We start from the raw sequence: 15,228 nt of genomic DNA, 5'->3' as shown, positions 1-15,228 counted from the left end.
ATATTTTAAGCTGGGGGGCTCAAACGCAATATTGCTGTTGGTATTATCGATGTAGAGGTAAATATTGAGTGGGCTTGGGCTGATTGACAGGTTCACACCTACTGTAATTTCGCATTGTATAGTTCCCTAGTAGCTTATGAGGTATTATACGGTGTGATAACTTAATCCCCCTTGCCGCATTTTACTGGTGAACATTGATCTTAGACAACATACTTCCAATCAGAAACATTATCCAAATAACATGTATAACAGATATGTCATTCAGTTATAAAAGGTATATATATTAATTTAAAGATAAAAATTCCCTTCTTTTTAAGGTCAGCCTGTGCACAAATGCTTAGTTATAAATTTGATGGTTTATTTTTTCCGACATCAACAGAGAAACTTTCACGTTTCTAAGTGCAATATCCACTGAGATAGTATAACAAAAATATCGGAGAAACGTTTTAGGAAAAAAGAGCACAACTGAGGGAAAAATCATTTTTCGTAAGTATTTGTTGCTCTTTTCCACCTTTTTTCCATCCTATTTTGCGAATTCAAATTCCTCATTTCTTTCTCAATTTTTCTTCTTTTCTAATTGCAAGTATGTCTAAGATCAAGATCCACAAGTAAAATGCAATGCAAACTGTTAGCTATACATCTTGCATATTTTTGCCCCGGTAAAGCACCGTGAGATGGGAATTTCTCAGGCACAAAGTATTTTAACTTCCAAAGCTTTTAGTTTTTTTTTTCAGTCTCTTTCTTCTTCGAACCGATATGAAACGATTTCAGTTTTCTGCAATGCGATGCAAACAAAGTTTTTGGTGATAATGCGTATTGAACAAATTTTTTAGTGTGTAAGAGTACCACTAAATCCTAGTTCAATTTTCACTCACTGTTTTAAAATATAATACAGAAAATTCCTTTCCGTGAGTGCTCTGCACCTAATGGATGGAAAAGAAATATTTCAGTGAAATATTAAGGTGAAAAGTGGCCAAACCATCTGCTAAGGGCCTAGCAAACCTGTAAAGGAATTTTTGGATTTTCACGAGCCGTAATGGAAAAAGTAAAACCTTTAAAAATATATATATATAACAGAAATCTTATCTGACATTTCTTTTCTAACGTTCCTTCAGTGTCTTGCTGCTTCTTTCTTTTTCTCCTCTATATACTTTTTCTTCTCCTTCTTATTTTCTGGGAACCAGGCTGCAGATAGATCATTTCCTTCCGACAGAGAACACAGCTGGCTCGGTCCGGATAACCTCGTTCACTTCATTTCGGGCGACTAACTGGGAACTGAGCCTGACATCAAGATAACAGCCTCAAAAAAATAAGAAAAAAGAAAAGAACCCGTACAATACAATCACCTTCCCCTTCTCCGTCATGAACGGAAAAGTATTCCTGAAATAGGGAGTTATTTCCTGAGCGAATATTTTTCTCTTTTTATCTCTCTCATGCCAAGCACAATTTTTTTTCCACCCCCGTCTCTTGTCAGAAAGGTTCGGAATGGATGGCAAACTTAACACAGAACTTGGATTCTCCAGAGATTTCACATATCACACTTATTCCCTCTCTCTCTCTCCCTTTCTACTCGTTTTTCTCGCCTATGCCTTCATAAATGCTTCAGTTAAAAATTGTACTGGCTTAAATATAGAAATAATATATATATTTTCTGATTGACGTCTACATCGTGTATTCTAAACATTACTTTCCAGGTATCTTGTTATCAAATGTCAGACTGTACTTTTCTCTTCACACCAATCTAATATTTTTGTTTGCCTGAGTTGATACTTTTTTTGAAAGCAAAAGACATATTTTCTTATCAGATGGCGTTTGAAGTTATATGCAGTATACAATGGAAAAAATCGACATAAAATACTTTTACTTGTATGTACATTTCTATTTTTACACATATGTATTTACTTGAAAAGATTGTCAAAAAATAAAAAGACCTAGATAAAAATAATTCAAACACTATCTCGTGTAAACTCTACTACCTTAACTGCAATTTTATATTTTTACCAGAGAATTATATTTATAATATAATCTCGGTTATTTTCCTCCCGCTCTAATCATGAATACATATTGATTTTATGATATTCATATGATTTAGAGATTTACATGATTTGTATGTTGAGTGAGTTTTATTCATTTGACAACCTCACATAAATGCCCAGAGGCATACGCAATAGAGGGTACTAGTGCCCTCAAGCCGACCAAAAATTAGAAAAAAAACAATATTTCATTAAACAAATTAAAATATTGTAATATATATATATATATATATGATACATTTTTTTTCTATGATATTTTAACGATTTCCGTTAATTATAATCCATTTTGAAGATAGCGGAAATTTACTCGGGAGAATAATTTTCATCTTCCTACCCATTCCATACTCTTGTGCCGACCTTCAAAGGTTGATCCCGCGTACGCCCATTCAAATGACATTCTTATTCTCAGTGGCGTGAAAAACAATTTATACAGGATCAGCAGTACGTTTCTCTTTAGTTTATACAAGGTGCATAGGTAACAATGTGCATGACAATTTACTGACCAACCATTGAAAAAAAAAGCATTAAATGCGTATAAACAGTTTTACTCGCATTTAATGCTGTTCTTTTCCTACCTTTCTCCGTTTTTCGATTTGGAATATATCAGCGAATAATGCACTTGAGAACAACGAACTTATTTTTCTTTGACTTCAGGAGAGACAAGGCAACAGCATTGTCGCTGGGTGTTTGATCGCAGCGTGTGCGTATGAAAAGTTAATTTTTTTTTTTAATAACTATACAAAAAACCTCTTGCAACATAAATGACATAACTGAGTACTACACATTATTTGGAAACTTTTTCTAACTGGAAGTATGCCTCTATAATCAACGGTTCACCATTTAAATGGCATACCCGCTGTTACTCATGAACCATGTATATTGAGTAATATGAATTTTACAACCCACTGGACAGTTTATTGCAACTTCATAGCCTCAAAAGCATCATTCTTATAAGGTATGAGAAAATTTTTAAAATTATTTCTATGATTGAATCCCATAAAGGGCAAGTACTTCTTCAGAAAATGTATTTAATTTTCTTTTAATATATTTTTTTTCGGCACATTGTTCTCATGACACCGACGAACAGATGTTTGCGTTAGAAACAGTTTTTTTAGCATGATTATGATGACTGCCCCGTTTTTCTTGCATAACTGATAAATCTCGGAAGAAACCGTTGACTTTAGAAGCATATTCTCAATTACAAATTGTTTTTAAATGACGTGCAGTTTCATAAAATCTCAAAATCCCCATGAAGAGCCGCGTACATAAACACTTAGAGAAATCAAGTATTTATATAGTCCCCGCGTGCTAAAACTAGCTCTAATTATTGAAACGTAGATCCCGCTCTGAAAAGCCATTTTCAAAATACTTCATATTTTTAAATGCAAAATATTTATCAAGATATTAAATATATAATATTACTATGTTTCGGCAACTTATCCCTGCGTCAGCAAGCTCTCATTGGCTCAAAAGTTGTTTTTTTACGAACTGTACACGAATGAAATGAACTGAATTATTTTATTTTTTTTTAAATTAACAATAAATATCAATTAATTTTCTTGGCAATTGCAGAATTTTTAAAACTTTGAACAAAATGTGCATTTTACAATTTATGAGCCATACCTTCAATCATAGGCAATAAATTCCGAAAACTTCACTCGTATTGGATTTAAAAATATACATTTTTTGGCAATATCTTCTCAGAGTTATATTCACAATTTCACTAATTTGAAATTTTAGCACACACAGGGTCTACATAAAAAGGCAATTGTTCTATTTTTTATGTATTCGACTCTGTAAAGCTTAAGAGATTTTGAGTAACCACACACCATTAGTGTCAAAACTGTTATCAAAAGTATATTTCTAAAGTCAACATTTGCAGTCACATTCGCTGTGAAAACAATTTGGAACACAGACTACATATTTTGATGTATGGAATGCCGTGAAAATTAACATAGGTCATGATAACATTTATAATTTTAAATAATTACCGGGATATTTCACTGCTGACATAAAAATTCAAACTAAAATTATATATACATATATGTCATTTTCAATGATGAGTATTATTGAAGTACGATTTCGTATTTATCCATCGTGCATAGTGAGTACAGGCCAACACACAAACTGTTTATTAAATCAAAACAATTATTAGTATGTAATGCGGAATTCAGGAGGCTATTATCTCGAAACATTATTGGATTCACATATTCATTCACGGTGTCACGAAAGTCTTTCATACTTAAGGTATTTGAAAAATGACTTGGCATCGTTCAAAAGAGTGTAAAAATCTAAATCCATTGAGAAGAAACATCATCATTCAAGTACATATGCTCGGTGATTAAACCGGAAATTAATTCCGTTGCGCATAAAATTTCGCATTCATAACGGCTCACTTAATTACATGGCGATAAATCACCGAACGATGGTATGGGGTTCTTCCACAATCAACTATCATGACCTTTTACAGCGACGGAAACTCCGTATCCTTAGAAACTCTAAACTGGCGGTGCAGGGAGCAAGTAAACACACGATCCCTTTTCAAAATTCGAATTTAATGTGCTTCCTCGGAAACATTACACCCTCCTGTGACGTATCGATCCTTTTAAATGCCCAGAATAAAAGTTCCTGTGAAGCAAAACGTGCTTGAACTTTTCCCCGTAACTTATTTTCTTCGCAGCGGCGGGAGAGAATTCCGAGAACAGGATACTCCACTTTCATCCCGAGAAAAGAAAAATAAGAAAACAAAAGCAAAATAAAAAGCCTACTAAGTAAAAGACATGTATTTATCCTTGGACACAGGAAGCCACTTTCTCTCTGGGCTCAGTGCGACGAATTTCTAATGGAGTTTCTCCCTTAGAAACTCTTCTGCCGAGATTAGTCGCCGCAAGCTCTAATTACTTCGTTTCATGCTGAGGAAAAAAAAAGACGCGTCCCGCCAACGAAACATGTTCAAACGAGAGCTTCTACTTCGAGGAAATGATGGGATTATTTATTACATGAGTGGAAAACATAACGCGCAAGCTGTATTTTTCCAACACTGTACACGTCCGTCGATGAATAACAAAACCTTCAGCCATTCATTAATGAAGAGAATTAGCATTAGAGGACTAGTTTACGACATGATTAGACACATACACATGTACAACGGAATATTTGTATTGAAGCTGATGGATGATTTGAGAGAAGTGATGTAATGAATTTTTATTAATACCGGTTTGCTATGTGTCCGGTGGAACTGAAAGTTGGAAAGTATTGGCATAGCAATGGTAATTTTTGCCTTGCACTGTCCCTCATATATTCGATCAATGACGTGGAGCTGAAGAATTCATGGAAACATGTCAACATAATCAGTGAATATTCTGCCACTCAATCTCGGTCTGGTGATGGCAAACTGAAATGCATACACTACCGACACTGCCAGAATATCATGTTTTCCTTTTATTGACAGTTCTTATTAATTGATGATAATTTTTTAATCCATCCAAATATTTTTACTGATTTCTTTTAATATATTTATTGACGCTTCTTAATAATTTATCATTATTTATATGTATATTGACGATTAAAAATGGTTTATTATGACATTCGCGATTGTTATTTTTTTTTCTTTGTTTTAAAGGCGAACTAATTGGTGAGCTCTCACTGGTTTTTTTTTTAACTCTTCGTAATTTAATAAAGGTTTGTTGGAATTCCGGATGCACTCATCCCCAGGAAACGTTTCAAAATCTCCTCTTTGAGATATGAAGCACAGGGTGTTACCGAACCATGAATACCATCTTATTTACAATGAATTGATGGTAGTCTAAATCACTGCAATGATTAAAATTCTGATATGTTGGATAATTTTTCGTTGAATATTCATTTAATCATCGTATCTTTCATTTTAATTATTTTAATACACATAATTTAATACTTGGAAAATATTAACATTAGAAAATCTGAAAATATGCATAAAATATGTATTTAGATTAATATATTATAAATAATTTTTTTTTCAATAATTTTTATTAATCACTGCAACTTATAATGTGGAAAAAAAACCCAACCACCAGATGTGATATTTCACGCATGATTTCTGTATCTCAAAGAAGTTTAGTTGTTTTTCAATAGATGTAATAATTATCATCAACATCACTTTGAGGGTCAGTCAAAGGACGATCCCTTTAGAAATAAGTGTCAAAATTTTCCGCCACATCATTAATTTTCAAAGTTGTGTTTAATTCTCGATTTTTGAAATACTGATTTCGCTAAAAGATACCAAGCCCAGAAAATTAAATATGAAATAATTAGCCGGAACTACGTTTGAGTTAGATAACCATGCAATAACAGTGATTTCAACTTTTTATTTATAGTCTCTCCATATTGTCTTTTAATATTCAACCGCATAAATTCATATAGTTTAGGATGTTTTTAAATTACTTATGGGCCCGTAAAGTACATCGAAGACATTCAACAGCTGTAATTAAGCGTTTTTGGAAGCAGAAATAGGCAGAGATGTATAACTTGATGCTCAAAAAGGGGGGGGGTGTCGAAAAACCTATTCCCCCATCAAAAAAAGGGGAAAAATATATATTCATTCCTACGTTTCTTTGAATCTAGATGTGATTTAGTGTGACTAGATGTGTTTCTTTCATGACTCGTACAGTGTGCGTAAAGCTCTTACTACTTTTTTTTTGTATTTTGCGATTTTTATTCAATAACTATACAAAAAACCTCTTGCAACATCAATGACATATCTGAGTACTACACATGTACTCAAAAATGTAATTGTAGAATAAACATAAATATTTTAATTCCTGTCGAACACCGGTATATAATAAACAGTACATTTAAATGTCAATGTGAGAATCACTAGCCATTTTGCGAAGTGCTTATACTTCTGACATTAACGTCATCCCTTTGTTGATTAAATGCTGATTAATTTTCTGCATGGTTTATATATATATATATATATATATATAATTTCACGTTTCTCAATTCATTTGTCTGTAGCAGTAAGGTGCATCACGTAAACGAATATCGCACTAAACTTCGTTGATAAGATCTCTGGAATTCAATTAAGTAAATATAGTAAATGTATAATTGTTAGTTATACAAAATCAGAAACCACAGTTGTGTTGTACTAGCGTCTAAAAAGAAGTGGACGATTTGCATTTTTTACGTTTATGTGTTCGAAATTGAAACAAATTCAATTACTCTGGAAGAAGAAAGAATTACGTTTATTTAGTATCTTGCAGTCGATGATCTGTGTACCCTAAAAAATATTTGACAGCTAGATTACTCAATTGTGTTCCCTCTTAAAACAAAACAACAAAATCTGTAATTGTTACAAATGTTAAGCCTCTCTTAAATATTTATTCTCCTTCAGAACATTTACTCCGTTTTAACAAGCTCAGTTCTGCTCATAGTTTCCCTTTTTCTTATTTCTATCGACATTACTCTTTCTTCATTTTTGCTTGTAGTTCTTTCTTTGTGACTTGATTTAATGTCTTAGACAAAGAAGAAAAAAAAATATATATATATAAGAATTAATTTTTAAAGAAGAAAAAAAAAACCAGCGCCATCTGCTGCCGTGTTCGTGAAGCAGTGACACTGAATCATGACTTCCCTAATCAGCTATGTTACGGTAGAGAGAGCTTCCTAAAGTTTTAGACACTGAGGAACGTGTGGTACGGAAGGTCAGTGAGAAAAGAGGCTTTTTGGAAAGGCTCGAGGAAAAACCAGCTTCTGCTCTCCGCCTTCATTTATCAAGGCTTAATGGGCTTGTCTTGAATTTAATTGTTCTCCCGATGACACCGTTGGGAAAATCTCCCTTTTCTTACGCTGCTTTTTCCTCCTTCTATCGTGTATTATTTAAAGACCCGTTAAGGCAAGGTGTTTCCGATCGAATAATACGCCGTGAAGGTGATTTAAATGAGCTTCCTTTCTCTTCCCCTACCTCCGAAACGAAGCAATAAGGGGTGGCATAATGCCACGAAAAGATTACTTGATACCCCTGTATTTTTTTTTCTCGGAAATAAAAATGATAATAAATGTAGGATTATTACGATATCAAGTTATAAATTGCTGCTCGTTTGTGGGGTTATTAAGAATTCCACCAGGAAACGAGAGAATCCTGGAAATGACCTTACGGTTAAAACCACAGGCATGATCTGTATTTAAATTTTGATGTATAATTATATTGAAAAATGAAACATCTAAATTGAAGATATTGGGAATTATGGCAACCCTTGCAGTTAAAGTTTCGCAAATATGAGAGGGGTGATACCCATCAATAGCATGATGGGTACCATGAAGGCTTGGAGAAGTGAGAGCTGCAAAAAAAAAAAGAATTTCATTAATCACATAGTATGGCTTTCGGCACATATAGTACGTTATGTGATTAAAATACGAGAGCGTACACTCTCACCACTCATACATAAAGAAGTACTATAACCATATTAGGGTAAATTGAAAAACTATCCATACTTAGATGAAGACAACAGTGATTTATTTTAGGCAGTGTACTATATTTTTCTTATAATATTGAGTTTCCATTCATGAAAATAGCTTAAGGGTTGACGAATTTTTATAAAAATTATTATATTATTCGATACTCACACTTAAAGCGTATTTAATTTAATTATTTCTCGCTTTCAATAATTTTTTCCAGCTACCCCACTGGAAAGCTTTTCTGTTGTGGGCTTCGTTTTTATATATGCACAGGGAGTCTATAATTAAAATTCTGTATTTTAAAGTAGTACTGGTGAAACCAGTCATCAGAAAATTGTGAAACTTTGTAGAGGACTTCATGAGGTGATGGGAATTTTTTTCAGGGGGAAAAAATAGTTGCTCATGTTACCACCAGAGTGCGTTTTATTAAGAAACTAGCTTACCTGTCGCGCGTTGCTGCGATCTCAGAAGAAAGGAAATTCAAGGAAACTCGTTATGATAACATTCAATTTACATTGTGTCATTTTTATTGAAATGAACATGTTCCACATGATGACCATCATTTTCAGATGCCATGTGGAATTGCAAGATGGCATGTTCCACAACTGGCCGAAATTTGTGCTGGGAAATGTTCAGCACGTGGCATGAAGTAATAATGCCTGTAAGGTCAGGTAAAGTTCTTGGACTATCATGATTCACCAGATGTTTCGAATTCCCCGGAGGAATCACTTCGTTATAACGAAATTTCGTTATAAAGGTATTCCAGGTTATCTAGCATTGTTCCTATGTAAACTTATTTGGGGGATTAGAAAAGTGTTTGTTAAAACGAAATTTTCGCTATAACGGTATTCTTTAAAACGGGATTCGACTGTATATAGATAAAGGAAATATGTTACAGTCGGAGTTGTATCATCATCCTTGACGACCGAATAACAGCGATTTCCTGAGTGGGTTGAATTTACAGAAATTAAGGCCAGTTTGCTAATTACGCTACCAAGGTATTGTAGGTGCCAATCGAAAATTTCATGTAGGCCTACGTTATATATGAGTGTATTCGGAATTGATCCTAATAAAAATTATCGTCAAGAAAAGCAACTGACTTGGATGTAAGTGCTTTGGAAGTTACTTTTCGAAGCGCTAATTGACAAATCGAATTCAATATGAAAGCGTTTCATACATGGATAACTAAATGCTTGTTTCTGATTTCGAAATAACTGATATAATAGGTTTTACTTGTTTCTTGTAGACAGGAGGGAATTGCCTTTCAATGACAGGCAGAAGGTTTACATGAACGGAAGCTTCTCAATATCTGAAGTGTCGAGAACAGCCGATGAAGGCCACTACGTCTGTAAAGCCAGGAACAAACAAGGACAAGAAGTCGAAAAATCTCTCCATATCAAAGTTATAAGTAAGAACTCATATGCTAAAACTGCATTACTACATGTAACGAGATGTTTAATTTTATCTGGAAACGTATCAAATCTATTTTTAATTATACCAACAGAGAAACCAGAAATAAATCCATTCGCTTTTCCAAAAAAGTTATCGGAAGGAATGCACGTTATAGTGACGTGTAGCGTCCTCGTCGGTGATCCACCAATCACTGTCCGATGGTTGAAAGATGGAATGACTTTGAACAAAAAGATGTTGAATATCGAAGAATCAACACTCGGAAGTCTGGGGTCTTCGCTGGTTTTCAACAGCGTTGGTCGAAGTCATAATGGTAATTACACGTGTCTCGCTGAAAATGTTGCTGGTGAAACGAATTATACAGCCCCAATGCTTGTGAATGGTGAGTTCATTTGATTTATAAGTTATTTACACAACGTCATATCACAGTCATAATACTTGATTCAAACTTGTGATTTTTAAAAAGATATATGTTTACTTCTTTATATTTTTACACTTAATTCCGAGAAGTACAGAGAAAAATTTCGAGATAAAAAGCTTTATTTCGTGTATTGTCTTGATCTTTTTCTTCTTTAATTTATATTTTTCTTAATTCAAAATTGGAATCCATTCACCCAGGTTCGAATAAATATTGCAGGATCAAGACAAGGGGTTAAGCAATCCATAAGATGAAAGAAAACAACACAACACCTTCATGAGCAAGTAAATCAGAGTCAAATTTTAAGGAAAAGAAGATATTTAATTTTTAACAATAGAAAATAATGGTGTAGGTAGCTACCTTTTAACAATTAAAAAGGTTATACAGATAAATGTAAACATCTACCAAATGAAGGTTAGATTTTCCGAGACAAAAAAAAACAACATCGCTTTACAATGATTTAAATAAAAAAAACTTACATATTATCGTTCTGTCTATTTATGCAAACTACGGTTGAAGCTCGAAAAGGTGAACATGGAGGTTTGTCCATAATGAAGACGGAATTTATTTTCCCGCATATTCTGCAGGTCACTGGCGGCTAGGAATCCTTCCTGTTGTTAGGAACACCTTTCAGGAGCAGGTTCGTAGGAGCACTCCTGTTGTTAAGAGCACCTCTCAGGAACAGGTTGGTAGGGGCACTCACCGACTGGCTACTATCGCTAGCTGGCTACTATCGGCCTTTTGGAAGGCGAAGCCGTTCTTTTTTCCTCTATCATAGTAATTGCTGGAATGACCATTGATCCAGACCCTCCATCCATATGATTTCTGCTCTTTCGTACAATCGTTAATTAACACATAGCGGTAGACGCACGCGATTTACTCGAGAACACAGGAGTCGTGAATACTCGAGGCACATAGTAAATTCAAATCACCAGCGAGCGAACATATATAACTCGCGCAAGCTTCAATTACAAGCGAGAGCAAAAAACTCTCCTCCGACAGTAGCGTAGAGTTCTAGAAACCTTGGTAGAAATCATCTCCCGAGACTGCGAGCGAATTTTCCCAGAGGGTATGTTAAAAAGGCCCCTTGGCGATCCAAAACTATATGAATTTGTACTGAGTACAGGTCCTGAAGGGAACTATTCGGCGTTTTAATTTACAGTTGGCGGAGAAGGGAGAGAGAGAGGGGGAATCGAGGTACAACAGAAAAAAGGGGAAAACTTAAGGGGACCGTTAAGACCTTCGGAGAAATTCTTCTCGCCAAGGACCCTTAATCACACCCCCTGAAAAACAAACATTACCTTATATGGCTCGATGACCATCTCTTTCACTCTCTTACAACCCTTTGTAATTCGACTCGTGTTTCTCATCTGGGGCCCCAAGGCAGCAGTACCGTGTACAACTGTATCTTAAGGCCTAAAATTCTGTAGAATAGATTTTGCTTTCCACTATTATTATTATTATATGTACCATAATATAGACAATTAAATATAGGTATAATCAAATGATTAATTATGCAAGATTCCGCTGTACATATAAAACATAAGGCAAAAATCTATTCAATATAATAATCTTTTCTTTTCTCTACAATTAAAACTATTTTAAGATTAAGTTAATGTAATGTTATGATGAATTTTGACAATTCAACATAACAGTATTAAGAGATGGTATTTTTTCCGCCCGAAATATACTTAGAAATCGAATTTTCTGGATGTGATGCTCAGTATATTTCGGACCGAAAAAATACCATCTCTTAATATAAAAACGCCAACAGGGGCGAAAATTGCTGTAGTTAAGGGAGGCTGCTGTCTACACTCAGCACTTCACTCTACTAATGCGTGTTATAAGGGATTTTGAAGAGTGTGCTCTGGTGTATTGGTTAGCGCACTTGCCCGGTAAGCAAGAGGACAGGTTTTCGATTCCGGGAAGAAACTCTTTTCTTCCCAAATATTAGTTTCGGCATGACATCCAGAAAATTCAATTTGTTACTTTATTTCTGGACGTTTTTAATTAATTTGAAAACATTCATATAATTACGATTTTAAATCTCTAATTCAGTTAATAAGTTACTTAATTGATATTCTCGAAAAATATCTAATATTACTCATGCATAATATATATGATGATATTAGCATATTCAGATTTCATAAAATGTATTTATTTGTGAAACAAAATTATATTTTTACGAAGACTGGAATGAAGGAAAAAGTGATAGTTTCAAGGTGTTTCTTTTTTATGAAATATATGTAACAAAATTTATATATTGTAAAAAATTTTAAATATTTTTTTAAATATTTTCTCCTTATTTTATTCCATTTCTATCTTGCTTAGGATGGGAAAAACTCTATAAAAAATGATATAAATGAAATAATAAAACTTCATAGAATGTCACAAGTGGATGGTTTCTCATTGCTTAGAGATTTCTTTTCCCCCTTTAATGAAGTTTGTCATGATTAATCATGGTTTCACATGAAAATTAAAAGAAAAGAATGAATGGTCGAAAGTAGTTTAACGAAATGAAATATTACGAGACTCGAAATGAGTTATTTCCTTCACAGCGTAAAGAATTTTTAACTCTACATCTTTATCAATTTAAAACATTCATTTCCTAATCCTAGTGAATAGAAATATATATACTTTTTTTCATCATTTTTCACGAAATTGAAGTTTCTAATTTTGTTTGCCCTGACAAATTACTACTGTCTTCTTATTCATAAAAGAAGATTGAGTTTTCTTAATCGTCGCCTTTTCCTTGATATACCAGAAAAGATATGAATTTTTCTTAAATTCTACTGATTGCGTTGATACATTCATCAAGAATTTTGTATCCAGTAAATTGAAAAATTGCATTTCATTTTTACAATATATCAGTGTTTTTATTCTATAGTAACAGATAGAATTACTTGGAAAAAAATACGAATAATAATAAAATTCATTTTTTAAGGGCTTTTCTACTCTGAAAAGTGGGTTTTTAAGGATAAGTAGCAAAAGATGAAAGAAATATACGCTGTTAATTAATGCTCTTAGTACGTACCTACGTAACTTCTATAATTATTTTAGAATCAGTATATACGAGCTCAGATTTCGCTCACAGCGTTGTATAACAAAAATATTTATATTTCGAGCAATAAAATAATATTTTTGAACTAAAACAATTATTTTGCAATTGATTACTATTATAAAATTGTATTGTCATTAATGTTTGATATATTTCCTCTCTGATCGAACCATTTATTTGAATTTCGTTAATTAATAACTAATAAAGTAAATAAGTGATTATGTATAAATAAGTTATATTCCATGCTATTCAGTTCATTAGTTGGCTCATTAATTAAATTATCTTATTTATTCCGATTCGTATATGTATAAATTGATGCCTTAGATCTTCATTAAAAATAGAGAAATGAACAGAAGATGAATTATTGAAGAATTGCTTTTGTTAATAACAGCAACAATTGTAGTAATTAAATTAAATAAGGTAATTAATGTTTTTTATTCGTAGAAACAACATATAAATATTTCTATTATAGAATTAGTATTTACATTATTAAATATATGGAATATGGCAATAAAATGAGATTTCGTAACTACTCTTAGAAAACCAAAATCTTATCAATTTAGGTTTGTGATATCAAAGAAGTATGTATAAAAATAACGAAATATCTTTGAGTATCAGTTAAGTTGTCATGCAAAATATTATTTATATATTGCATTGTATCATTGGTGATTTTTAGTCATAAAAAAATAAATAAATAAGATTTATTTTCTATTTCTTCTTTGAACTTTCAATTCTTTCGGCTCCTTCATGTGGAAGTAGAAAAAAAAATTGAATTATTCTTCAATATTGTTTCCTTCTTTACATACGAAAAATATATATTTCGGTACATTTTCGTCCGTCTTTCTGCGTAAGTGAATAAAGAAGAAGTAGTCTCCTCCAGATGTTCCCTTCTGACAGAGTTATTTGTAACGGAGTCAGGTGGTATTGAAGACATCATCCTTACCTCTACGAACCAATGGCTTGCTTCAGTACGAACAGCGTACATTTTCTTCTACAAGGTTGGGAATATTTCTAAGGTTATCTTATATCTAGAAATTTACTTGGTGTATATCCATGTTAGCGTTGTTTTTTCTTCCTATCCACTTCTCTCTTCCAGTACATTCTTGCGTAAATGGATTTTTTTTAATAATAAAAAACAAGTTTGATCGTAAAAGAAAAATAGAAGTTTCTCCAATTCCTATCCGCATTCTTGTTTGTAGATTTTTTTGGAAAATGATGCCGATTGTTATTTATCTCATGGATGAAATATTTCAGGAAAAAAAATAATAATAACTGACACTAATTGACTTTGAAAAAAGTTATTAATGGTTCACAAAAGTTTTGATTGAAGAGTATTGAAACTAATGACGGATATTGATACATGGAGTTCTCAGAAACCAATCAGTGTAAGTCAATAGACATTAAAAATCAGATAAAAGGATCTTTCAAAGGGCCTCTTTTTTTGTCATGGTCAGTATAAGTGGCGCTATCTGTAGTTGTAGTATGAAGATTTGAGATTTGAATGCTTTGGCAACTGAAAGTTTTAACAATGAGCAGACATTTTTTTTTTTATAATTTACTTTGAAATAATACTTTTTGAGAAATATTATTTTCTGACTGTTATATGTGTGCCAAAAGGAAGCTTTGAAAATAAAATTCGTTTGTCTCTTCCGGAAATTGAATCCTGGTCCACTTGCTGCAGTTAAGAGAGAGACTGCAATGCTTCTACTCAGCGATTCACGTTAATAATTAATAATGGGTGTTTTGGGGTAGTGTTTTCCTCTCTCGGTGCATCGGTTAGCACACTTGCCCGGTATGCAAGGGAAATCAGGTTCTATTCCCAAGGGAGACAAATCACTAATCACTTTCTTTAAAGATTCATTTCGACATAACAT

At 33.0% G+C, this 15,228-nt stretch overlaps 1 protein-coding gene across 4 annotated transcripts in view; it reads left to right on the top strand.

Annotated features, from left to right (window-relative positions):
• LOC149078980 (cell adhesion molecule Dscam1-like) overlaps positions 1-15,228 on the top strand; it is a 248,824-nt gene that overhangs the window by 133,981 nt on the left and 99,615 nt on the right. For all 4 annotated transcript variants that reach the window (XM_089241226.1, XM_089241225.1, XM_089241224.1 and 1 more), the window contains exons 8-9: positions 9,715-9,876; positions 9,973-10,260. In XM_089241226.1, the coding sequence (XP_089097352.1) occupies positions 9,715-9,876; positions 9,973-10,260 (450 nt within the window). The remainder of the gene's footprint in view (positions 1-9,714; positions 9,877-9,972; positions 10,261-15,228) is intronic.

The sequence above is a fragment of the Pholcus phalangioides genome, unplaced genomic scaffold, assembly GCF_987345545.1.
Source record: "Pholcus phalangioides strain wild (caught in Gottingen) unplaced genomic scaffold, Ppha-v1.0 ptg000013l_1, whole genome shotgun sequence".
NCBI lineage: Eukaryota > Metazoa > Arthropoda > Arachnida > Araneae > Pholcidae > Pholcus > Pholcus phalangioides.
This window is presented reverse-complemented; position numbering and strand designations above follow the sequence as displayed.